The following is a 25,816-nucleotide window of genomic DNA, read 5'->3' on the forward strand; positions in this document are numbered from 1 at the left end:
GTCCTTAGGCTTCACAGGCAAGCGCTTAACCGCTAAGCCATCTCTCCAGCCCTAGAAACTTCTTTTACTTGAGAAAGTTTTACCTAGTGATGGACTTTGAAAATTTTTTCTTTAATATTTTGTTTATTTATTTGACAGAAGGAGAGAGAGATAGAAGCAGATAGAGAGAAAGAGTGGGCACACACACCATGGCCTTCTAACCACTACAGACGCGTGCGCCACCTTGTGCATCTGGCTTTAAGTGGATACTGAGGAATTGAGCTTGGGTCCTTTGGCTTTGCTGGGAAGCTCCTTAACTGTTAAGCCATCTCTCCAGCCCGAATTTTTTGTTGTTGTTGATACAAGGTCTCACTAAATTTCCCATGCTGGCCTCAAACTTACTATGTAGATCAGGCTGGGTTTGAACTCATGATCCTCTTGCCTCGGCCTCCTGAGTGTTGAGATTACAACATGTACCACTATGACCCTTATGCTATTGTTTTGTATTTAAAGGTTTGTGTTGGTATTTTTACTGGTGTGCTTTGATGATACAAAAAAAAAGTCTGATTAATAAATGAGGGCTGGAGAGATGGCTTAGCGGTTAAGTGCTTGCCTGTGAAGCCTAAGGACCCTGGTTTGAGGCTTGATTCCCCAGGACCCACGTTAGCCAAATGCATAAGGGGGCACACGCATCTGGAGTTCGTTTGCAGTGGCTGGAAGCCCTGGCGTGCCCATTCTCTCTCTCTCTCTCTCCTCCTCTCTGTCTGTCACACTGAAATAAATAAATAAAAATAAACAAAACTTAAAAAATAAATGAGAATTCTTTCTACACTGGTTATATATAAACAATTCACTGTGTATCTCTATTGATTTATATACACTACCTTTATAGGGGATCCCATTGTTTTTTTTCTTTATTTTTCTTTATTTATTTGAGAGTGACAGACAGAGAAAGAGGAAGAGAGAGAGAGAGAGAGAGAGAGAATGGGCGCACCAGGGCCAATGCACGTGCCCCCTTGTGCATCTGGCTTATGTGGGTCCTGGGGAATCGAGCTCAAGCTGGGGTCCTTTGGCTTCACAGGCAAGCGTTTAACCACTAAACCATCTCTCCAGCCCCCCATTGTTCTTTTTTAAAAAATAAAACTTTATTTTATTTTATTTATTTGAGAGAGAGAGAGAAAAAAAAAAAAAGAGGCAGATAGAGAGAATAAATGTGCCAAGGTCTTCAGCTGCTGCAAATGAACTCCAGATGCATGATGTATGTGCCCCTTGTGCATCTAACTTACATGGGTTCTGGGGAATAGAACCTGGGTCTTTTGGCTTTGCAGGCAAGCACCTTAACTTCTAAGCCATATCTCAAGCCCTACTGTTCTTTGTTTTAAACTTTTTTTTTGTATTTTATTTATGTGTGTGTGTGTGAAAGAGAGGGAGGCATATAGAGCATGGACATACGAGGGCCTCCAGCCACTGCAAATGACCTCCAGACACATGCACCACCTTGTACATCTGGCTTATGTGGGTAGTGGGGAATCGAACCTGGGTCCTTAGATTTCACAGGCAAGTGTCTTAACTGCTGAGCCATCTCTCCATCCCCCCATCGTTCTTTAATTCAGCTTCTCTCTCACTGACTAACATGTTGGATCACAGTAATGTCTTCTCTCTTGGTACATACTTAAAAGCCCATGATATTCTTTCTTGTTGTTGACAGTTGGAACATAATTTGGAATGTTGTATCTTTGGTGAATATTTCTTTTTCAGTTTACCCTCTGAGCTAATTTCATAGTCTTTCTACCTAATCCTCATCACTGTTTGAGAGACAAATGCCAGAGCAGCTCAGTTCTGACTCCACTGTAAGTGTTTGTGCTTAGACCGTGACTCTATGTTCTTGTAAGGTTCTTCGATTCTACGCGATCTGGGACGATACCGACAGCATGTTTGGTGAGTGCCGTAACTACATCATCCACTACTACCTCATGGATGACACTGTGGAGATTCGGGAGGTCCACGAACGGAATGATGGCAGAGACCCTTTCCCGCTCCTGGTGAACCGCCAGCGTATGCCCAAGGTGTTAGTGGACAATGCAAGTATGTTTGATTGAGTTCATCCGCTGTGACTTGAGACGAGTTTTGTATTTCAAGGGCGTTACCCAGTCATTGTGGTTATTCTGTTGCTCTTGGGAGGTTCTCACTATGTTTTCCTAGGTTTTAACACATGGTTTTTCCACAAATTTCTTCTTTATCAGCTGTGCTGTGGTCCAGGTATACCTGCCAGACAACCCTGTAGAGATGACCTTACAGTAGATAAAAACAATGAGCCAGGCGTGGTGGCGCACACCTTGAATCCCAGCCTTGGGGAGGCAGAGGTAGGAGGATCAGCATGAATTCCAGGTCACTCTGGGCCAGAGTGAGACCCTACATCAAAAAACAAACAACAACAACAAAAAAGAAAACTATACGAGCTTCTTTTTAAAAAATGTAGAACTGTGGTGCGCCCATTTTCTCTCCCTCCCTCCCTCCCTCCCTCTCTCTGTCTCTAATAAGTAAATAAATATCAAAAATTTAAAAACTAAAAAAAAAAAAAGATAATCAGGGGCTGGAGAGATGTCTTAGAATTTAAGGCATTTGCCTGCAAACCCAAAGGACCCAAGTTTGACTCTCCAAGACCCATGTAAGCCAGATGCACAAGGGGGCACATGCATCTGGAGTTTGTTTGCAGTGGCTGGAAGCCCTTGTGTGCCCATTCTCTCTCTCTCTCTCTCTACCTACCTATTTCTGTGTATCTCTATTTTAAATAAATAAGTAAAAATAAAATGCATTTTAAAAAAAGATTAAAAAAATGTAGAACTGCGGGGAGGGAGGGAATTAACACGGGATATTTTTTTATAATCATGGAAAATGCTAATAAAAATTAAAAAAATACAAAAAAAATGTAGAACAAGGCTTATAAACTGGACTTTTTTTAATGGTACTGGGGATTGAACCCAGGGCTTTGTGCATGCTAGGCAAGCACTGTATCAGAGCTATAGACTTGGCCCTCTTTTCTTTTTTTTTTTTTTTTAAATTTTTTTTTTTGGTTTATTTTTATTTATTTATTTGAGAGCAACAGACAGAGAACGAGGCAGAGAGAGAGAGAGAGAGAGAGAGAGAGAATGGGTGCGCCAGGGCTACCAGCCACTGCAAACAAACTCCAGACGCGTGCGCCCCCTTGTGCATCTGGCTAACGTGGGACTTGGGGAACCAAGCCTCGAACCGGGGTCCTTAGGCTTCACAGGTAAGCGCTTAACCGCTAAGCCATCTCTCCAGCCCCCTCTTTTCTTTTTGAGACAGAGTCTCATTAAGTTATCCAAGCTAACCCTGTGGCTCAGGTTGTCCTTGAACTTTCAACTCTACTTCAGCCTTCAGAGTAGCTAGGTTTGCAGACATATGCCACCAGGTCCACCTAGTATTATATTTTATTTATTTTAGCTATTTTTATTTATTTATTTGAGATAGAGAAAGAGAATATGGCTCTCCAGAGCATCTTGCCACTGAAAACAAACTCCACATGCATCAGCCACTTTGTGCATCTGGCTTTATGTGAGTACTGGGGAATTGAACCCTGGTGGCAGGATTTGCAAGCAATCACCTTTAACTGCTGAGCCATCTTCCAAGCCCTAGTATTAGGTTTTAAATATATTTTTCAGACAGGCTTGTTCCTACCTATGGGCACAGATTGGCATTTCCTTATGTGCTTTCCTGACATTGTGTCTCGCCTCAGCTGCTTTTTATTTTATTTTTGAGGTGGGTAGTGTTGAGGTGGGGTCTCACTTTCTCCCAGGATGTCCTGGAACTCACTCAGACCCAAGCTGGCCTTGAACTCACTGTGATCCTCCTACCTCAGCCTCCTCAGTACTGGGATTAAAGGCATGCACCACCAACTACTTTTTTTTTTTTCTAAGGTAGGGTCTTACTCTAGCCCAGGCTGACCTGGAATTCACTATGTAGTCTTCGGGTGGCCTTGAACTCATGCATTCATCCTACCTTTGCTGCCCAAGTGCTGGGATTGAAGGTGTGTGCCACCACGCCTGGCTCTGAAACTACTTTTTTGTTTGTTTGTTTGTTTTTGAAGTAGGGTCTACCTCTAGCTCATGCTGACCTGGAATTCATTATGGAGTCTCAGGGTGGCCTTAAACTCAAGGAGATCCTCTACCTCTACCTCCACCTCCAAGTGAAGGTAGGAAGCTTGTATGTGATTTCAGTTCCCATTGGGAAAGTCACGTATGTGAATCTTAGAGGGCAGAGGCCCACTGCACAGATCCCAGCTCTTCTCACTGGCTTAAAATAAGCTGAAATGTTGGATAGTGAGAAGACAACCAAATGGCAGTGGATACCTGCTCTCTGCTGCCTTGTATGGTATCAACTTGACCATTGAAGGATTTGCTCTTACAAAAATGCCATCTTAGTTACTTGTAATGGTATTTCTCATGTTTGAATGAGTACACAATTCTGTCAGTATGTCCATTAACTTTTTTTGTTGTTGTTCCTTTCAAGGTAGAGTCTCACTGCAGTCCAGGCAACCTGGAATTCACTATGGAGTCTCAGGGTGGCCTCAAACTCACAGTGATCCTCCTACCTCTGCCTCCTGAGTGCTGGGATTGAAGGCGTGTGGCACCATGCCTGGCCCAACTTTTTTCTTTTTACTGTTTTTGGAAACCAGGAGATAAGAAATTCTAGGTATGAGGAAGAATTTTGTCTGGGTAGAGGCTATAAATGAATTTGAAACATCTGAAATCTAAATTTACCCTACCCATATATATTGCTTTGACTGTGTAGTGTTGCTTTCTAGTTTGTTTGTCCCGTCTAAATATAGTGTTTTGTGTAGGCAAGGAATTGGAGGTTTGTATTGTTGGGAGAGTATATAAAATATGGTGAATTTACATCTTGATTCATGTACAGTAGTTAGAAGTAATACAAAAAGCAAATGGAGGGATCTTCAAAATGCAGGGCTATGTGGAAAATGACATAACACAATGATATTTACATGGTGTAAAATTCATTCAAAACGTAGTACCCATGGTACACATTCAATTAAAAATGTATAAGTATAAAAAAGCACATGGCATGGGAGCCTGAGGCTGGTTCCCTCATAGTCACTCTGCCCAGAGTGCTGTGGTGTTTGACCACAAGCTGGGTTCCTGTGGCTGAGGGCTGTAGAACTAGGTAGACTACCCACGTTACATTCTCTTTGGTTCATGCTAATCTCAAGCAGCTGTCATTGTATCATAAGGAGGTAGAAAGGCAAGAACAACCCAATCCTCAAATTAGTAGAAAGAAGGAAATGATCAAGATCAGAGCAGAACTAAATTAGGAACTGCAAGGAAAAAAAAACATTGAAACAAAGAATGAGCTCTCAAAAAAGATGCATGGAATTAACAAACCTTTAGGTAGGCTAAGAAATAGAATCCAAAATCAGAGATGAAAAGAGACATCACAACTGGTACTATAGAAATGCAAAAGTTCATTAAGATTATTATATGCAAATCTGTGCCCAAAAGTAGGAATTGGCAAATTCCTGAACAGACCTTTCCAAAATAAAATTGGCCATCGTGGTTGCAACAGTAATAAGAAGCCTCTCAGTAGAGAAAGCTCCAAAGCAAGGCGGCTTCACTGACGCACTCTGCCAAACACTTGAAATTTTTCAATGCCAATTTTTAAAGGATTCAGAAAACTGAAGAGGAAAATTCTTTCAAACATACTCTGCTAGTTCAGCATTACCCTAATGCTATGACCTGACAAGGGCACAACAACAGACAAAAATCCTTGATGAACATAGTTAAAAACCCTCAACAAAATGCTAGCAAACTGAAGTCCAGCAGAATATGGACATTATTTACTGTGATCAAGTGGAATTCATCTTAGGGACACAAGGAGGGTTCACCTGGGAGCTGCGAGATGTCTCAGCAGTTAAAGGTACACGTTTGTCAATTCTGACAGCCTGGTTTCAATTCCCCAGCCACCCACCCACTTAAAGGCAGTAGAAAAAGTAGTACAAGCACCAGGTGTTCTGTTTGCAAATGAACTCCAGACACATGCGCCAGCTTGGGCATCTGGCTTTATGTGGGTCTTGGAGACTCTAACCTGAGCCCTTTGGCTTAGCAAGCAAGTGACTTAACCACTAAGCCATCTCTCTAGCCCTCCAAAGTTGATCTTGCTGCAACTCTGTGGTATATGCCTGTATTTCCAGCACGTGGGAGGCTGAGGCAGGAGGATTTTAAGCTCCGGACTGAACTGAGCTACATAGTGAGTTCTTGCTTCAAAATGACAGTAAAAGTTGGTGCAGAGAAGCTGAGAGTATGCGGCATCATCAGAAGGTGGGAAGAGTAATGGGGAGGGCACATGGGCAGAACATGGATCAGTAGGTGCTAAGTTTCCATTAGGATAAAGTCTGGTGTTGAGAGCACAGTATGGTAACCATGGAAAACATGTACTACATATTTCAAAAAGCTAGAACAGCCAGGCATAGTAGAACATGCCTATAGTTCTAGCCCTCAGAAGGCTGAGGTAGGATAAATTACAAGTTCAAGGACAGCCATAGCCTGGGTTACATAGCAAACTCAAGGCCAGCCTCAAAGCCAAACAAAGCAAATTTAGAAAGTACAAAACAGGGCTGGAGAGATGGCTTAGTGGTTAAGGTGTTTGTCTGCAAAGCCAAAGGACCTTGGTTCAATTCCTCAGGACCCACGTAAGTCAGACGCACAAGGTAGCTCATGTGTCTGGAGTTCATTTGCAGTGGCTGAAGGCTCTGTGTGTCCATTCTCTTTCTCTCTCAAATAAATAAATAAAATTTTAAAAAGTGAACAACAAAGGATTTTTGGCACGTGTGGTATATGTGCACATTTGCATGTTTTTATGTTTGCGGGTACATGTGTGTGCATGTGGAGGCCAGAGGTGCATGCAGATAGCCTCCTCAGCTCTCGACCTCACTTTTTGAGTAAACACTTCTACTTATTTTTTGAGACAAAGTCTCTCTCTGAGCCGAGACTAGCTTGCTTATTTGTCTAGACTAGCTAGAAAGCAAACCTCCCAAGGCCTCCTGTCTGCCTCTCCGTCCCTGGGATTATATCAGCCCACCACTGCTAGGACTTTACGTAGGTACTGGGGGTCTGAACGAAGGTCCTTGTGCTTCATGGCAAGCATCTCACACGGAGTCGTATCCCCAGCCGCCGAGATCCGCAGCAGGGGGTTTCCACTGTGTTCACCATAAAGAAATGATACATACTTAACCTGATTGAAGCACTGCACAACGTATACATGCATCACGGCCTCACGCAATAGCCACTAATATGTGTCATCTCTGTTTTTATATCAGCCGACAAACGGCAAGGACTGCAGCTCAAGCTTTTATTTCTCATATAGAAGTTGAGTCGTCTTTCCCATTTTCCACCTCTGCACTTGGCAGCTGGGAGAATCCCAGCCTGCTTGTGGTTCCCTGCAACTGTGCTTTGTGGTCACGGTCACATGCTGTCTAATGGTACCAGAATCTCCTCTTGTGAAGTCCAGGAGGCTAGCCTGCCAGAAAACAATCTGAAATGAGTTACCTTTCATTAGCTCTCACACACACTGATAAAACTAGATTTATTCCCCACGTGCAAGACTTGTCAACCTTCGTGGGTCCTCTGATGCCACACAGGTGGATTATTGTAATCTCATCAGCTGTCCTTGTCCTTCACCTCCAGGACTAGGTCAGCTGTCCTAACGCCAGCGATTGCAATCAAAATGAAACCATTACTTGTGTAATTATTCACTGTCTTTCTCACCAAATCAACTGTTTCTCCATGAAGATGGGAATTGTGCCTGCACAGTTGCTGAAATCCCCATGCTTAGCAGTGCACTGCATATAGATTAGTCATTAATAATTGTTGGGTGACTACATAGGTAAGTGCCAGGTTACACCAAGTTACCTGGATCTTTCCCAGAGCTAATTCTCTTATATGACTATTGATTTCATCTAAATGTTGTGACTTAACGTAGGAAAGGGATTTTAAGATAAACATCAGGCTTATTTGTTGTGGAACTTGTCAACAGATTGATTTTTTTTTTTTTTCATTTTTTTCAAGGGAAGGTCTCACTATAGCTCAGGCTGACCTGGAATTCATTATGTAGTTTCAGAGTGGCCTCGAACTCACAGTGGTCCTACGGTGGCTGAAGGCCTCCCAAGCACTGGGTCTAAAGACGTGTACCATGCCCGGCTTGTCAACAGATTGAAATACACAGGCTTATATTCTTACGGAGATGAAGGGGGTCTGTGTCCCTTGACCAGAGTAAAATGCTCCGTTCCCCCCAAGTTCTCAAGTATACCCAGCTCTTATGTCAGTCTTTCTTCCTATATAAATTCTTTCTCTTCTCTCTAACCCCATCTCCATTAGAGAACTTTCCTCAGTGTGTGCTGGAAATCTCTGACCAAGAGGTGCTGGAATGGTACACTGCCAAAGACTTCATCGTTGGGAAGCCTCTCACTATCCTCGGGAGAACTTTCTTCATTTATGATTGTGATCCTTTCACACGACAGTACTACAAAGAGAAGTTTGGGATATCTGATTTACCACCCATTGACATAAGCAAGCATGAGCCACCTCCTGTGAAACAGGTAATGGACAAGTGTGGGGGCAGAACTGCCTTGTAGTAGTAACTGGAGAAGAAGAAAGAACTCTTACCTAAACGCTTAGCAGAAAATGGATGGCAGGGCAAGGCTGGGGATATGGCTCAGGTTAAAAGCACTTGCTTGGCCACCCATATAAGCTGGCCACAAAAAGTGACACAAGCATCTGGTATTCATTTGCAATAGCAAGAGGCCCTGATGCACTCACTCACACACACACACACACACACACACACACACACACACACACACACACAGTTTTAAAGGGGAAAAGTGTATGTAATAGAGCATTCACAAAAGAAGAAATACAGGAAGCCCATGAACATATAAATCTAGCTGATAATCAGAGAAATGGAATGTACAGTATTGCCCGGTGTGAACAAATGAGATTTCCATGTTAAAAGGGAAGGCAATTAGTATAACCTTCCTGAAGGACTGTCATCATTTTAAAATATTTTATTTTTATTTATCAGAAAAAGGGGTGAGAAAGAGGGAGGGAGGGAGGAAGGGAGAGAGAGAGAGAGAGGGAATGAATGGGTGCACCAGGGCTTCCAGCCACTGCAAATGAACTCCAGACACATGTGTCCCCTTGTGTATCTGGCTAACGTGGGTCCTGGGGAATCAAACATGGGTCCTTTGGCTTTGCTGGCAAACACCTTAACTGCTAAGCCATCTCTCCAGCCCTATGTCATCATTTTAGTTATTTGAAATACAATACTCTATATCGTTGGCCTACAAAATATGGTTTAATGACTGCAAATATATATGTATGTATATATGTTCTATAATGAAACAGATTGACAAAATCTATTTATCAAGTTGAAAACTAGAAGGCCTATAAGAGAGAAAATAAATCTGAGTATTAACACAAGATAATTCTCTGTAGATGTCCTATTTCTGTAAGTTTCTGCACATAACATGTAATATCTGCTTCTATATGCTGTGGGAAAGAGATGGAGGGATTAATGATCATTGGTTCAACAGGTGGGACTAGGAAGGTAAGAAGTGACCAAGATGACCAGATAGTTGCCTTCTGGTAGTTTTTGAATTTTTATTTTTATAAAAGAGCTTGTATTAATATTTAAAGTATTTTCAGTTTTCCAATTTTTACATTATGATCGAATTCCCATAACATAACATCTTCACCATTTTAAAGAATATTGTTCACTGGTATTAAACAACCCCTTAAATTATATTAGTATTTTTTTGTATAAATGTGTATGTTTGTATTAGGGATCAAACTTAGAGACTTGCACATGCTAGACAAGTCCCAAGGTTATAACACCAGGTCTCTTAAATTATGCAGAAGAGAAAGGGTTGGTTTCCAGCCCAACATCACAGAGACACATTTGTCTCTCAGTTCATCTCGGTGCCCCGCTCTGCATTCCAGCTGTTGTCCAGTGCTCCTCTCTGGGCTTCACTCTGCAGGCCTGGAGCCTTTCCCTAGCTCAGGTGCAGTGGGTGCTCACTCCCTCAGCCTTTGTTTAGGGATACCTCTGTCCTTGGGAAGGACAGCTTTGATAGAAGCCTTGGTTGGTAGGCTTTGTTTGTTTTCATACTTTGAATTTATTTGTCCCACTGCCTTAGGACTGCAGAGTTTCTGATGAGAAATCTGCTAATCATCTTGTTCTGTGACAAGATAGTTCTCTCTTGCTGTGTTGTCTTTGGAATGTTCATTACAGTGTACCTTACAGTGAGTCTGTGAATGAATTTTATTTATTCATTGAGCTCCTTGGATATTTTTGTTTATGTCTTTAATCAAATTGGAGGAAATTTCAGCCACTGTTTCCTCACGTATTCATCATCTCCTTCTTTCTCTTCTTCTTCCTCGTGAGACACAATACAAATGGGGTGCCCACATAGTCTTCTCAGTGGTGCCTTAAATGCTGTTCATTTTCCTTCAGTCTTTTTAATGTTTCTCAGAGTCAATAATTTCTATTATTCTAATTTCATTAGTTATTTTTTAAGTTTAAAAAATATTTATTTATTTGAAAGAGAGTACGGGCACACCTGGACCTCTTGCTGCTGCAAATGAACTTCACATGCTTGTACCACTCTTATCTGGCTTAACATGGGCGCTGAGGAATTGAACCTGGCATGGTAGGCCTTGCAAGCAAGCACCTTTAACAGCTGAGCCATCTCCCCAGAACATTTTTTAAAGACAGGGTCTTTGTCTTTAAGCAAAACTGACCTTGAACTCACTGTGTATAAAGTGAATGATCTGAGGATCTGCCTGCTGAAGACATGCTGTATAGGAAAGAGATTAGAGGCCCGTGAGCTTCACTTTCCTAGGATGACTACGTGGTCTTCTGCAGTTGGGACCCCTGTTTACTTCCAAAAGTTAGTCACTCCAGTCATCAGTGAACTTGATGTAAAGTCCGAGAGAAGGGGAATAAGCAGTGTGTTATTTTTCCCCATTACATTGGCTGTTGTATTGCTGATTGTTACTATGACTACAACACCTGACAGAATAACTTAAGGGAGGAAAAGGTGATGTGACCCACTGTTGAAGTGGGTTTCAGCCCATCACAGCAGAGCAGTTGAGTTCCGGGCAGAGAAGCATGAGGTGGAGGAATTATGGCTGACCAAGAAGCAGAAAAGGACAGGAAGTAGAAGCCAGGTGCCCCCTTAAAAGGGCACACCGCCACCACTCCACACATTCACCAAGACCTGCTTCTGTCCGTGTGTCCTGACCTTGTAAAGGTTTCACAGCCTCCCCAAATAGCACCACCAAATAGCTGGGGGAGCCTGTGGGGTGAGGGGCATTTCAGATTCCAATGACAAACTTTGTGTATATATAGAAAATGATTTTTGTTTGTTCAGCTGGTTCATTTGGATTGGTTTTGGTTTGCTGTGTAGCCCAGGGTAGCCTGGCCATCCACTTGTGCCAATTTACCCATTATGGTCTCCCAAAGTGCTGGGATTACAGGTGCATCACACCAGGCTCATAAATTGCTTTTGAATTGTGTTTTTTCAAGTTGGGACTCTTGATATCAAAGTTACAGTTCTCCCTGATGTGATTTTAACACAGCATCTGCTTCACTTCTTGCTCTTTCTCTCCAGGAGTTACCCCCGTATAATGGTTATGGACTCATTGAAGATTCCGCTCAGAATTGTTTTGTTCTCATCCCAAAACCTCCCAAAAAAGATGTCATTAAAATGCTGCTGAATGACAACAAGGTGCTTCGTTATCTGGCTGCACTGGTGAGGCTGACTTTTACAAGCTAAGATTCTTTTTTTGCGTCAGTATGATGTAAAATTGTTCATTTTACCTGTGAGCTATCAAATCACAGTTGTCAGAGTTCCATGTTCACTAAGACAGACATTGGCTCCAGTGCCCACGCTCAAGGCCAATGTCAAGTGCTGTACATTTGAACCAGGACCCAGCTTAAGTCTTTACTCTCCCGTGCACCTTTCTGAGATTATTAATGCCTCCTACACCTCAAATTTTGAGAGACCATTTTGTCTCTTTACTAAGCAATTGTGAATTTCTGTATTGTATTTAGATCTCTTGTGTATCTGTTTACCTTTCCAGAGTATTGTGATGTCCTTAAAAGTAGACTATGTCTTACCAAATTTTAGCCTTAGCTGTGATATCTAGCGCTAGTTGTACTTTATATTCATTAAATATAGAAAAATTGAATTATACCAATTTAAGATACAATGTCTTTGACGGAATATATAACTAGTGGTTGAAGTGTGAAGTATGGAAATAGACATAAGCTCAAAGTTAAATTAAAGTTTTTGGGGGGGTTTCTTTGAGGTACATTTTCACTCTAGTACAGTCTGACCTGGAATTCATTAAGTAGTCTCAGGGTGGCCTTTTACTCACAGTGATCCTCCTACCTCTGCCTCCTGAGTGCTGGGATTAAAGGTGTGTGCTACCATGCCCAGTGTAAATTTAAATTATAAAAAATGTTTACTATGTTTGAGGAGATAAATTAGATTGGGAATTTCAACTGAGAATGAAAGTCAGAGCAAGAAGTCTATTTCAAGTTATGAAAAATTATTATTACAGAAAAATAGGTGCTTAAAATATTTGTTAAAGTTAATTCATTACAATTTGAAAGTAACTATCTGGGGCTGGAGAGATGGCTAAGTGGTTAAGGTGTTTGCGTACAAAGCCAAAGGACCCAGGGCTGGAGAGATAGCTTAGTGGTTAAGCACTTGCCTGTGAAGCCCAAGGACCCCCTTTCGAGGCTCAATTCTCCAGGACCCACGTTAGCCAGATGCACAAGGGGGCGCACGCGTCTGGAGTTCATTTGCAGTGGCTGGAAGCCCTGGCGCACCCATTCTCTCTCTCTCTCTCTATCTGCCTCTTTCTGTCTCTGCTACTCTCAAATAAATAAATAAAAATGAACAACAACAACAAAAAAAAGCCAAAGGACCCAGGTTCAACTCCCCAAGACCCACGTTAGCCAGATGCACAAGGTGGTGCATGCATCTAGAGTTCATTTGCAGTGGGTGAAGGCCCTGGCATGCCCATTGTCTCTCTGCCTCTTTCACTCTCTCAAATAAATAAAAATAAAATTAAAAACATTTAAAAATAAATCTCTTATATATGGAATAAAAGGGAAATTTCTCAATCTTATAAAATGTATCTACCAAAAAGCTACTATAAATAGCATGTATGGTGATAAAATGTTGAAAGTTTACTTTCTGAGATTAGAAGCAAGGTAAGGATGCCATCACACCTTATGTTCTACTTGTCCTGGAATTTCTATCTATAAAAAAAAAAAAAGCAGTGAGGGCCTGGAAATATAGCTTAACAGTTAAGGCACTTGCCTATGAAATCTCAGGACTCAGGTTCAATTGTCCAGTACTCATGTAAGCCATATACACAAGGTGGCGCATGCATCTGAAGCTTATTTTCAGAGGCTTGAAGCCCTGCCATGCTCTCTCTCTCTTTATCTCTCAAATGAATAAGTAAATAAAATATTTTTTAAGTAGTGAAAGAAGAAGGGAAATAAAAATATAGAAGGAGGGCTGGAGGGATGGCTTAGCAGTTAAGGCATTTGCCTGAATAGCCAAAGGACCCAGGTTTGATTTCCCAGGTCCCACATTAGCCAGATGCACAAGGGGGTGCACATGTCTGGAGTTCCTTTGCAGTGGCTGGAGGCCCTGGCATGCCCATTCTCTCTTTCTCCCTATTTCTCTGTCAAATAAATAAATAAATAAGTATTTAGAAAATATAGAAGGATCAAGGAGGACGAAATAAGACTTTCATTATCTGAAGTGAATAATAATGTGTAGAAAATAAAAGAATCTACATTCTATGTTGATAAAGTCAATATATAAATGGTGATTAAAAAATAAAAGTCAAAACTACTACTTTATGGGATGGAGAGATTTCTCAGTGGTTAGACACTTACCTGTGAAGCCTAATGACCTGAGTTTGATTCTCCAGTACCCACGTAAGCCACATGCACAAAGTGGTCCATGCATCTGGAGTTTGTTTGCAGTGGCGAGAGGTCCTGACACACCCATATTCATATTCTTTCTCTTTTTTTCTCTGTATCTCTCTTCTTGGAAATAAATAAATAAAATATTTTGAAACACTACTACTTTCTATAACATGGGATTTTTTTGGTCATGATTTCTTTCTCAATAAATTTGTTATTAGTACATATAAAATGCTACTGATTGGGTTTGAAGAGATGGATCAGTGGTTAAGGCACTTGCTTGTGAAGCCTAAGGATCCAGATTCGACTTCCCAGTACCCACATAAGCCAGATGCACAAAGTGGCACATGCATCTGGAGTTCATTTGCAGTGACTGGAGACCCTGATATGCTCTCTCTCTCTCTACCTCTTCCTCTCCGTCTCTCTCAAATAAATAAACAAAAATGAAACTTTTTTAAAAAAGTTACTGATTTTTTTTTATGTTGATCTTATAGCCTGCTAATTTGCTGAAAGTATCAACTCTAACAGTTTTATATTGGAATTTTAAACATAGAATCATGTTATTTAAAAATAAAGAGAATTTGATCTTTCTTGTTTTTATCCCTATTACTCCTTTCTCGTGTCTTATTGCTCTGACTAAGACTTTTGAGCATTATAATGAATCAGTGAAGAGCGTGGGCGTCCTTGACTCTGCCCTAATTTTTACAGAAATGCTTGTAGTTTTTCCCCATTTAGTAGGATGTTGGATAGGTTTGCCATATATCTTAATCTTTATTATATTGAGATGTGTTCCATCTGTTCCTAGTTTCTACAGGGATTTCTGGTGGAAACATGTCTCCCCCTCAGTTAATCCTTGCTGAAAATGTGCTCACAGACCTGCCTAAGAGGCATGCCTCTTACTTGTCCTTCATCCAGTCAAGTTGACAAGACATTAACCAGTCACAGGCTTTCTTTCTCTTGCTGGGGCTTCTGGATTCAGCGTCCCTGGCTTGTGGCTGTTCCCTGTTCTCCGGCCTCCAGAATATCTCATCTTAAACACAGGTTCTTTCTCAAGATGGTGCCCAGCCACAGACTTCTGAGCCAGGGGGTCTCCATTTACTGCTGACCTGTCTGTCCCCGGGGAGAGGTCACTGTTTAACCAGAACATGGACGTGTGGCTTACGAGCGCTGCGGGCTTGTCTCGTGAGTGAGACTGCCAGTCTCTCCACCGGGGACTCGGGCTCTCGCTGTGGATGGCGTTCTGCTGCTTCTCCCCTCTGGGAAGCCACGTGGCTGCAGTGGTGTTTGGCTTGGCTGTCTTTTTCAGTGCTTCACCCTTCTGTTTCTGTGTGCTTTTCAGCTGTTCTACCTCTCCCTTTGGGACTTCCAAAGCTCTTCCTCTCTTTCTCTTTGGAATCTTAAGTCAACATTTTAAAGTCAGAGGTTTTAAAAAGCAACCCAGATTGGGGTGTTATTTTGAAAACTTAGAAGATCCAGCCCCACCGGGCTACACCCCACAAAGCACAGGGGCCTGCGGTTGAAGCAGCTTAGCTTTCCTTAGGAGGCCTTCCGTCCTCGGCATGTCTGCCGCATGACTCCAGCTTGGCTTCGTTGTATCATTCACAGGGCCCTGGAGGCATTTTATTTTGGAGTGCCTGCATGGGTCATGAAACCTTAATGATACCCTCTTTTCATCTTCTGTCTAGGAATCTCCCATCCCAGAAGACAAAGAACGTCGATTTATCTTCTCTTATTTTCTAGCCACTGATATGATCAGTATCTTTGAGCCTCCTGTTCGAAATTCTGGTATTATTGGGGGCAAATATCTTGGTAGGACCAAAGTTGTGAAACCACTCTCTTCAGTGGATGACCCTGACTACTATGGCCCTGGCGATTTTTACATTGGTGCTGTGATTGAGGGTAAGCCCAGACGTGGTTCGGTTTCCTCTTGGCTAAGAAAATGAGCTCTTCGTAGTTGTAATTTAATTCATTGATAAGTCTTAAAAGGGGCAACTAGTCTATGTTAAGCTGAGATGGTACTGTAAGTTTCTTAATCTCTTTGCTAATTAATCAATTCAACTCTAAATTGATGCTATCTATTGGCAATTTATTTTTGGTTCCATTTGTTAGATGTTAATGAGTCAACACTTAGAAAACTACTGCAGAGTTATTTACGTTGGTGCAAATGCATAGCTGCGTTCTAAGTGTCATGCTGCCCTCTCCTCAGTGTTTGGCCATCGGTTCATCATCCTGGATACAGATGAGTATGTTCTCAAGTACATGGAGAGCAACGCTGCCCAGTACTCACCAGAGGCCCTCGCGTCGATTCAGAGCCGTGTCCAGAAGCAAGAAGCCCCAGCACCCGCTCCCGAAAAGTATGTCTGACGCCGAGAGTCCTTCTAGGATTCACATGTGCAAGGCATTCAGAAAGCAGCTCTTTAAAAAAATATATTTTTATTTACTTTCTGAGAGAGAGAGAAGAGAAAGAGGCAGAACAGAAAGAGAAAGGGTTGGGGGGAGATAGGGAGAAAGAATGAATGAACGAGAACAGGTGAGCCAGGCTCCAGCCACTGCAAATGAACTCCAGACGTGTGCACCACCTTGAGCATCTGGCTTATGTGGGTCCTGGGGAATCAAACCTGAGGCCTTTGGCTATGCAAGCAAGTGCCTTAACTGCTAAGATATCTCTCCAGCCCTATTTTTATTTGTTTATTTGTGAGGGAGTTAGAGGGAAAACGTATGAGTGCACCAGGGCCTCCTGCCACTGCAAATGAACTCCAGACCCATGTGCCCCTTTTTGCATATGACTTTATGTGGGTACTGGGGAATCCAACCCAGCTCATCAGTGTTTGCTGAGCCATCTTCCCAGTAGAAAGCAATTCTTGTTAAAAGGAATGTATAAGCACTTTTATATTTTCAGATCTTCCTCACCATGTGGAGCTATACATACATAGGAGGTTACATGGATCTGGTACAATAACTACTAACCTAGAACTTTTCCCAGTTTTGTCTGTTTTGCAAATAATCATTGCACGCCTTTGTTTCAGGTGTTGTCACTAGACTACTGGTCTTATCAATAAACAAAATAGACATAAAATGCTGGCTGCCCTTCTGGAATTGACCTCTGCCGGAGCTGATTAGACAATAGCATGAATAAATTATAGTTTATATTTAGCAATGACTGTAATGGGGCAATAGAACAATGCGTGTGATAAGCAGTTTTGGACGTTGGCAGTGGTCTGCAGTTGTGCAGACTAGGTGGAGGCACGTTGAGAAGGTGGCATTGATGGAACAGTTGGAAGTAAGGCAGTTCTGTGGTGTGTGACTAGAGGAAGAGCCTTTCGTGAAGAGAGAGTGGTGAGTGCGAGGGCTCAGGGTGGTGGCACGCCCGGACTAGTGTGCTCAAGTACCTGGCAAGAGTAGCCAGTGGGGAGCCAAAGTGGAACGAGTGAGAGAAGAGGAGCGTGCAATCGTAAAACAAGTGAGGCTCGCTCGGCCCCGAGACCTGCTAGATACTTGGAAAGATGCTGGCTTCCCGCCAAATGAAGTGGAGACCCACTGGGGGTTTCTGAGGGGAAAAGAAGCAAGATTTGATGCGTGGATTGATTTTTATTTTCTTTTTAACAATTTCATACATGTGTCTTGCATACATAATGTTTTGATCATTTCAATTTGTGTGTGTGTGTGTGTGTGTGTGTGTGTGTGTGTGTGTGTGTGTGCGTGTGTTTGTTGGGGGACACGTGTGTGCCACAGTGCATGTGTGGAGGTCAGAGGACAACTTTCAGATCAGTCCTCGCCTTTCCACCTTATTTGAGGCAGCATTTCTTTCACTCTCTCGATTCTTTTATTTTTATTTATTTATTTGAGAGAGAGAGAAAGAGAAAATGGGGGGGGTACTAGGGCCTTCAGCTGCTACAAACAAATTTCAGACACATGTGCCACCTTGTGTATCTGGCTTATGTGGGTCCTGGGGAATTGAACCTGGGCCCTTTGGCTTCTCAGGCAAGCACCTTAACCAGTAAGCCATCTCTCCAGCCTTCTCTCTGGATTCTTGATCTGCTATTCTTTGTGGTACTCGCCACAATCCTCTGGGGAAATTCTTCTCTGTCTTTTCTCTGCCTCCCATCTTGCTCTCAGTGTGCTGGGGTTACAGAAGTTCACAGGGACTTCCAGCTTTTCCGTATGGGGTCTGGGAATCAAACTTGAGCACTCCAGCTTGAGCAGAAGTGCTTTATCCACTGAGCAGTCTCCTCAGCCCCGACATATGCTTTAAGAGGACGACCCTGGCTGTTGTGTGGAAGAGCCAGGCACGGTGGCACATACATGTAATCACAGCACTTGGGAGGTGGAAACAGGAGGATCATGAGTTTAAAGCTAGCCTCGGCTACCTAGAGAGTTCAAGGCCAGCCTGTGCTACATGAAACACTGTCTCAAGAAAGGAAGATAGGGGGCTGGAGAGATGCCTCAGCATTTAAGGCACTTGCTTGCAAAGCTTAATGACCTGGGTTTGATTCTCCAGGACCAACATAAAGCCAGATGCACAAAGTGATGCATGCATCTGGAGTTCATTTACAATAGCTGGAGGCCCTGACATGTCCATTCTCTCTCTCTCTCTATGCTTGCAAATAAATAACTAAACAAATTTTTTTTTTTTTTAAAAAAAGGAAGGAGGAGAGGGAGGCAGGAATATTACTGAAAATACTACAGGAGATGATGGACCATGGAAATGGGAGAGGTGATCTGATTGGCATATAATGTGAAGGTAAAGCTAATATGACCTCAAGTAAATTACACAGGGGATGGGATGGGATGTGAGAGAAAGGATAGTTAAGGAAGACTCCAAAAATTTTGGCCTGAACAGGTTAGTAGAGTGCTTAGTGTGCACAAAACCTCATGTTGAATCCCTAGTCCTACATAAAAAGAAAAGAAAAGAAAAAGAAAGAAAAACAACTAATATGTGAGATGATAAAATGGTTCAGAAGGTACATTACACAGATTTATATATAAGGAGTGCTGACAAAAATAGGTAAAAAAGGTCAAAAGAATTATTTTTTAAGTTTTTAAAAATTATTTTTATTTTATTTTGAGGCAGGGTCTCACTCTAGCTCAGGCTGACCTGGAATTCATTATATAGTCTCAGGGTGGCCTCGGACTCATGGTGATTCTCCTACCTCTGCCTCCAGAGTGCTGGGGTTAACAAAGTGTGCCACCACACCTGGCTATTTTTTAAGATTTTAAAAATAACATTTATTTATTTATTTATTTATTTATGACAGAGAGAGAGAGAGAGAGAGAGAGAGAGAGAGGGAAGGAGGGAGAGGGAGATTGAGAATGGACACACCAGGGCCTCTAGCCACTGCAAATGAACTACAGATGCATGCACCACCATGTGCATCTGGCTTACGTGGGACCTGGAGAGTCAAACCTGGGTCCTTAGGTTTCACTGGCAAGCACCTTAACCACTAAGCCATTTCTCCAGCCCTAAGATATTATTTATTTATTTATTTGAGAGAGAGAGAGAGAGAGGGGGGGGGGGAGAGAGAGAGAGAGAGAGAGAGAGAGAGAGAGAGAGAGGGAGGGAGAACAGGCATGCTAAGGCCTTTAGCTATTGCCAAAAATAACTCCAAATGCACACGTCACCTTGTGCACCTAGCTTCATATGGGCACTGGGGAATCAAACCTGGGTCATTAGGCTTTGCAGGTAAGCACCTTAACCACTAAGCCATCTGTCCAGCCCAAGAATTATTTTTTAGGTTTTTTTGTTTGCTTTTTTGAGGTAGGGTTTCAGTGTAGTCCAGAGTGACCTGGAATTCACTATGTAGTCTCAGGGTGGCCTTACACTCTAGATGATCTCCCTACTACTGCCTCCCGAGTGCTGGGATTAAAGGCATGTGTCACCACACCTGACTAAGAGTTATTTTTTAAAAATAATTTTATTTATTTGCACATGTGTGTATACAGGCACATAGGCAGTTTGGGAATTGAACCCTGGGCTGGCAGGCTTTGCAAGTGAGCCCTTATAACCACAGAACCATTGTCCCAGCCCCAGGAATTCTTTGAATATATAGATTATAAGGAGGTCAAAGCATGTTTTCTTTTATTTTTATTTATTTATTTGACAGAGAAAGAGGGAGAGTGAGAGAATGGGCGTGCCAGGGCTTCCAGCCACTGCAAATGAACTCTATATGTGTGTACCCCCTTGTGCATCTGGCTAATGTGGGTCCTGGGGAATTGAACCTGAGTCCTTTGGGCTTGCAGGCAAACATCTTAACTGCTAAGCCATACCTCTAGCCCAAAACATGTTTTCTTTAAAATATTTTAATTTATTTATTTATGAGAGAGAGAAGCAGAGAGAGTAAGAATGGACACACCAGGGCCTCCTAGCTACTGCAGATGAACTCCAGATGCATGTGCCATATTATGCATCTGGCTTTACATGGGTACTGGGGAATCAAACTCAGGTCCTTAGGCTCTGTAGGTAAGCACTTTAACCGCTGAGCCGTTTTTCTAGTCCTCAAGGCATATTTTGACTATAAATGTGGCTCATCATGTTGTTCATAAGATTTTGTCAGAAAAGGGATTATGGTCCATTGCAAGTATTGGTGTCAACTAGTAAGGGGCTTGAATCAGATTCCAGGGGCAAGGGCTTTGTTCATTTCTCTTAAGTATTACATTTTCCTATCCTGCTTCATCTGGACTGAAGATGTCTAGAAAATAGGAGGCTAAGGGGTGGCTGACTGGCACTAAGAGCCCACTTGACAGTCATGGCTATTCCATTCACTTCTAGAACTCCTCAAAAGTTGCTTCTGGACTCGAGGGATGGCTTAGCGGTTGAGGCACTTGTCTGCAAAGCCAAAGGACCCAGGTTCCATTCCCCAGTACCCATGTAAGCCAGATGCACATGGTAGTGCATGCATCTGGAGTCCATTTGCAGTGACTAGAGGCCCTGACGTGCCCATTCTCTCTCTCCATCTAATAAATAAAAAAAGTTTTTTTTTTCTCTTTGTTTTCCCATGTCTGTACAAACACCAGACCCTGGACAGGTGTTTGCATACTAAGAACAAAATCATCCTTTTAGTTTTATGCCTGGCAACAAGGAAAAGATTCTAGGGTCCTTCAAAAATTGTATCAATCCAAATAAGAAGAAAAGGGTTAGGAGATCTCTCTCTGCCCTTGTTTGATCCCCACCCTTCTGTTCATCTGTGAGAGGAAAGGCTTGGGGATGATGGGAATGCAGTGCTTCTCTGTCTTCTGGCTTCTACCTGGTCATAGCCCTGCTGGGGGAAGCACACATCCTTCACGTGACTAAACATTGCTAAGTCGGGCTGGAGGGGTGGCTGAGAAGTTAAGGCATTTACCTGTGAAGCCAAAGGACCCAGGTTCCATTCCCCAGGACCCACATAAGACAGATGCACAAGGGGCACATGCATCTGGAGTTTGTTTGGAGTGGCTAGAGGCCCTGGCATGCCCATTCTCTCTCTATCTGTCTCTCTTCTATATCTGTCTCTCTCTGCTTGAAAATAAGTAAAAATAAAATTTTTTTTAACTTGCTAAGTGTCACAAAAAGGAATCCTGAGTACTTGCCAGCCATGAGTAACTTATACCAAATGATAATTATAAAAGGATAAAATTTCTAGTCAGCTGGTCATGTGCTTTCTCTCTGGGCCAGAAAGTTAACACCATCAACAGGTAACACAGTATTGATTTCAGCTTAAAGTTAAGTTTTGGAGATTAAGTTTTTAAGATTTAGAGCCTTCCTTGTAATATTTTAGATTCAGATTTAAGGCTAATAAGTGTACATTGCTCATAAACCATCCTGTATACAAAACCTATACATGTGAGGGGCACAGACATGTATCCCCATGTAGACTATACTGTGAGGGGCACAGACATGCATTCACGTGTAGATGATCCCGTGAGGGGCGGGGATTGATGTCCACATGTAGACTGTATGTGTGAGGAGCTCAGACACGCATCCACGTGTATTCTGTTCCATGTAGATTACATGTGTTAGGGGCACAGACACACATCCACATGTAGACTCTACTGTGAAGAGCACAGACACATCCACGTGTGGACTATACATGTGAGGGGCACAGGCATGCATCCACATGCAGACTACACGTGGTAGGGACATGGGCACACATCCACATGCAGACTATATTCTTGTCTGTGAGCCCACGTCTCTGTGTCCTTCCATATCAGAGGACTCCCCTTCCAGGCTCAGTGATTCCTCTAATGCGTTCTTTTCCACTTCCAGCCACATTTACTCATCCTGTGTCCAAGAAATGCTGTGTTCTTTTGCTTTACTCTGTGCTCAGCATCTCTCCTCTGAAATCTCTTCCAATTACAGCAGGCTGTCCGTGGCAGTTAAAGCTGTCTTCCCTGCAACCGCGACAGCAGCCGCAGCACCCAGCTCCCGCTGGCTCAGCCCAGTCAGGCTGTCTCTCATGGAGCACAGTGGCCCGAGGCAGACACTTGCCTGCAGCTGGTACGATCATGCTGTGATGCCAGCTGGGCTGACTGATCCCTCTCTGTTCCAAGACATCCTTATCCTTAGCAAGTAGATTTTTTTTCTTTTTCTTTTTTTTGAGATAGGGTCTTGCTCTAGCCCAGGCTGAACTGGAATTCACTATAGTCTCAGGGTGGCGCAAACTCAGTGATTCTCCTTCTTTTGCCTCCCAAGTGCTGGGATTAAGGGCATGTGCCACCATGCCCGGCAGCAAGTAGATTTTGTCTGTTATTCACTATTTAATTTGATGTTTTGTTTTTTTTTTAAACAGGCTCTCACTCTGTAGCCCAGGCTTGTCTTGAACTCATGACTGTTCTCCTGCCTTGTCTTTGGAAAGTGCTGGGATTACAGGCATGAGCTATATACCATGTCTATTTTAGCAAGAGCTTTTGACCTCATGCTTTTTACTCCGTGGCCACAGAGGGAATATTCCATTTCCAGTGCTCCTTCTGTATCACAGGCCGGAAACACGGGAAAGGCAGTAAATGACCGAAGAATTAATCTTGCCGTGCATGCCTTCCTTGTTTTTCAAGGAATTTTCAAGAAGACTAGATTGTAGCTCAGTGGTAGAACACTTGTCCATTGCCATTGCCCTGACTTAGATCCCCAGTATGGCAAGAAAAGGAAAAAATAATAATAAAGTCGCTTAAATCCAGCTCGGTGGACAAGCCTGTAATCCAGGCGCTCAAGAGCCAGAGCAGGAGGGTGAGAAGTTCACGTTACGAGCAGTCTGCTAACTTCCACAGACGGCCTTTCCCCAAGCTCACTGAGAACTTCAGCGGGAACGCTAACACTGTGAGATCCACCTGCATGGCTACAGTGCAGTTCCCAAGCACTCGGACGCTTAGTCCTGGGTGAGGGAGTGCCCATCTGCAATATTAGTAGGAGTTGATCGCGTGATTCCGTGAAGACCACGTCGGATGGTGGTGTACGGGACGTGGCTGTCTGTGGGGGTTGGTTTTACACAGGGCAACGGGGAGACCTCTGATGTGAGGTCTGCTCAGCCAGCCTTGCGGTAGTGTGTGTGCTCATCGTCAGCGTCCCTGCTGCTGGTCCTCAGAGACTTCCTCGACCGCACCACTGTGAGAACTTTGGTCGCCGAGATGAGACTGGTCAAGCAGAAATGCAGCGCCCCGTCATTTTCTTCCTTTCTTGGCAGCATGCAAGCCAAACCGGATCTGAACGTGCAGGGCATGGAGGCGCTGATAAGCGCCATCAAGACGCACCTGAAAGATCACCCCTGCAAAGACGGCATTCGGGACGCATTACAGGCTTACGACAAGGAAGCTTCAGGATACATGGACAAGGAGGTGTTCTTTAAAATCTGCGAGACTCTGAGCGTCCCGCTTGATGACTCCCTGGTAAAGGAGGTCAGTGTGGGTGTTTGTCGGTGGTCGCAGAGGCTGGGCGGGCGTTGTTGGTTCCTCTGTCCTGCAGACAAGTGCATGTGTCCTTTGTTTTGTTTTTGGTGGTTTGGTGGGTGGTGGTGGTGTCCTTAGTTTCAAATGGGAAAATTTAGCATCCTGATTGTAGAACTTCACAGATTCTAGCCTTGGCATTTTTCTCTAGTCATTGCTGTGGGGCTAGGGCCAGAGAGCAAGGAACAGTTGGTAGACCAGCTAGTCGGTGCTGAAGGGGAGCAGTAGAGGTGCTCTGGGGGTGGCAGCTGCCAAAAAGGAACCTCAAGTTGACTGAGCAGGCTGGTTAGTAGCCCTTGAGGTCCTCTGCCAGCCGGTCATTAGGACTAGCATGGAATAATGGCCACTGCCTAGCAGGGTCTGTAGGCAGCATGGCCAGCTGCAGATGGAGAGGATGTTTTCCTCCATTCAAATTTGAGTTAAAGGAGTGTTACTCCTTTTCTTCATTATAAATCCCTCCAGCCAGGATACCCCAAAAGTTCAGAAAATAATCTCCCCTACACTAGCTTACCACCATTAAAATATTCTTGTTAATTAAGAACACTGAGGTGCTGTTACTTGAAGATGTTTAAGCAAGGAGTGCTCAGAAATGGCCATCCCTGGGAGTGGGACACGCAAGGTGGGCCAGATTTGCATGCTGTGTACAGAGAACCACAAGTTACTGTTGGCAGACACTGTGGAGTTTCAGGGGACACGGTTTAAGCAGTGACAGAACTAGATTCTTTTATTAGGCAGGGCTAGCAGGAGCCTGCTGTTAAAGGGTTTTAGCTCTTAGTGAACAAAGTCTTATATTTGAATATAAAAGTAACTTTGAAGCTAGGTGGCTAGCACACTCTTCTATTCCGAGCATGTGGGATGCTGAGGCAGGATTGTGAGTTCAAGCCCAGCCTAGACTCCATAGTAGATCTTCCCCAAAAACATGGAAGGAAGGGAGGGAAGGAAGAAAGGGAATGAGAATGTGTGTTCACAATAACAATGCCCTTATAAATGTGGACGTTGTACGAGATCTTGGGCAGGCCATTTACTCCATCCAGCTGTGGTTTCATTAGGTATAAGGTAGCGATTAATGCCTGGCCTCCATTTCAGGACCACAGGGCCACTTCAGAATCCCCCGAGCTTTGGGTTGGCAAGGGCTGGGGCTCACTATGCTTCAGTGTGAACTACCGCTCGTTGGCGGAAGGTCTCACCTCTGCTCTCTGTCCCCCCGTAGTTAATTGAGATGTGCTGTCATGGAGAAGACAAGATCGACTACTACAACTTCCTTCGTGCTTTCTCAGACTGACCTGGCTGACAGAATGAGACATAAAGTTTTGGTGTTGGAAGTCCACCTTGTTTGTACTCCACACAGAAACATTTATAGTGCTCCTGGAGTTATGTTTCTTTTCTGGTTCTTCTATGTCATTACTACTACAGTCACCATTAAATTGGATTTCACATGATCAAAGATGGGTGCTTTGTCTGCAGTGTTGTATTGGGTAAACTTCATGTGGCAACTTGATGGGCCTGTGGGTGGTTGGGATTTCGTGCAACACTTTTCTGATTGTGACAGTGGGGGTGTATGGGATGATACTGACCACTGGATTGGTACTCAGGGAAAATAGATTGTCCTTCTTAAATTAATAGGTCCCGATAGTAATTGGAAGGCTTGAAAATAAGGAGAGCATTTCTCCTGCCTGCCTGGCTGGCTTTGAACTACAACATGGCTTTCTCCTTCGTTCAGACTCAGATCAAAATATGGAAGACTCGGGCTGGAGAGATGGCTTAGTGGTTAAGGCGCTTGCCTGTGAAGCCAAAGGACCCAGGTTCAATTCCCCAGTACCCACATAAGCCAGATGCACAAGGTGGCACTTAAAGTTTGTTTGCAGTGGCTGGAGGCCCTGGTGTGCCC

At 43.4% G+C, this 25,816-nt stretch overlaps 1 protein-coding gene across 1 annotated transcript in view; it reads left to right on the plus strand.

The window, feature by feature from the left end:
- Efhc1 (EF-hand domain containing 1) overlaps positions 1–25,372 on the plus strand; it is a 45,072-nt gene extending 19,700 nt beyond the window's left edge. The window contains exons 5-11 of the mRNA XM_004649447.2: positions 1,872–2,064; positions 8,385–8,605; positions 11,681–11,821; positions 15,705–15,918; positions 16,226–16,373; positions 23,670–23,880; positions 25,139–25,372. Coding sequence (XP_004649504.2) covers positions 1,872–2,064; positions 8,385–8,605; positions 11,681–11,821; positions 15,705–15,918; positions 16,226–16,373; positions 23,670–23,880; positions 25,139–25,210 — 1,200 coding nt within the window. The 3' untranslated portion in view covers positions 25,211–25,372. The remainder of the gene's footprint in view (positions 1–1,871; positions 2,065–8,384; positions 8,606–11,680; positions 11,822–15,704; positions 15,919–16,225; positions 16,374–23,669; positions 23,881–25,138) is intronic.
- Positions 25,373–25,816: the final 444 nt, after the last annotated feature.

This window comes from Jaculus jaculus, chromosome 8 (genome assembly GCF_020740685.1).
Source record: "Jaculus jaculus isolate mJacJac1 chromosome 8, mJacJac1.mat.Y.cur, whole genome shotgun sequence".
In the NCBI taxonomy this organism is placed as follows: domain Eukaryota; kingdom Metazoa; phylum Chordata; class Mammalia; order Rodentia; family Dipodidae; genus Jaculus; species Jaculus jaculus.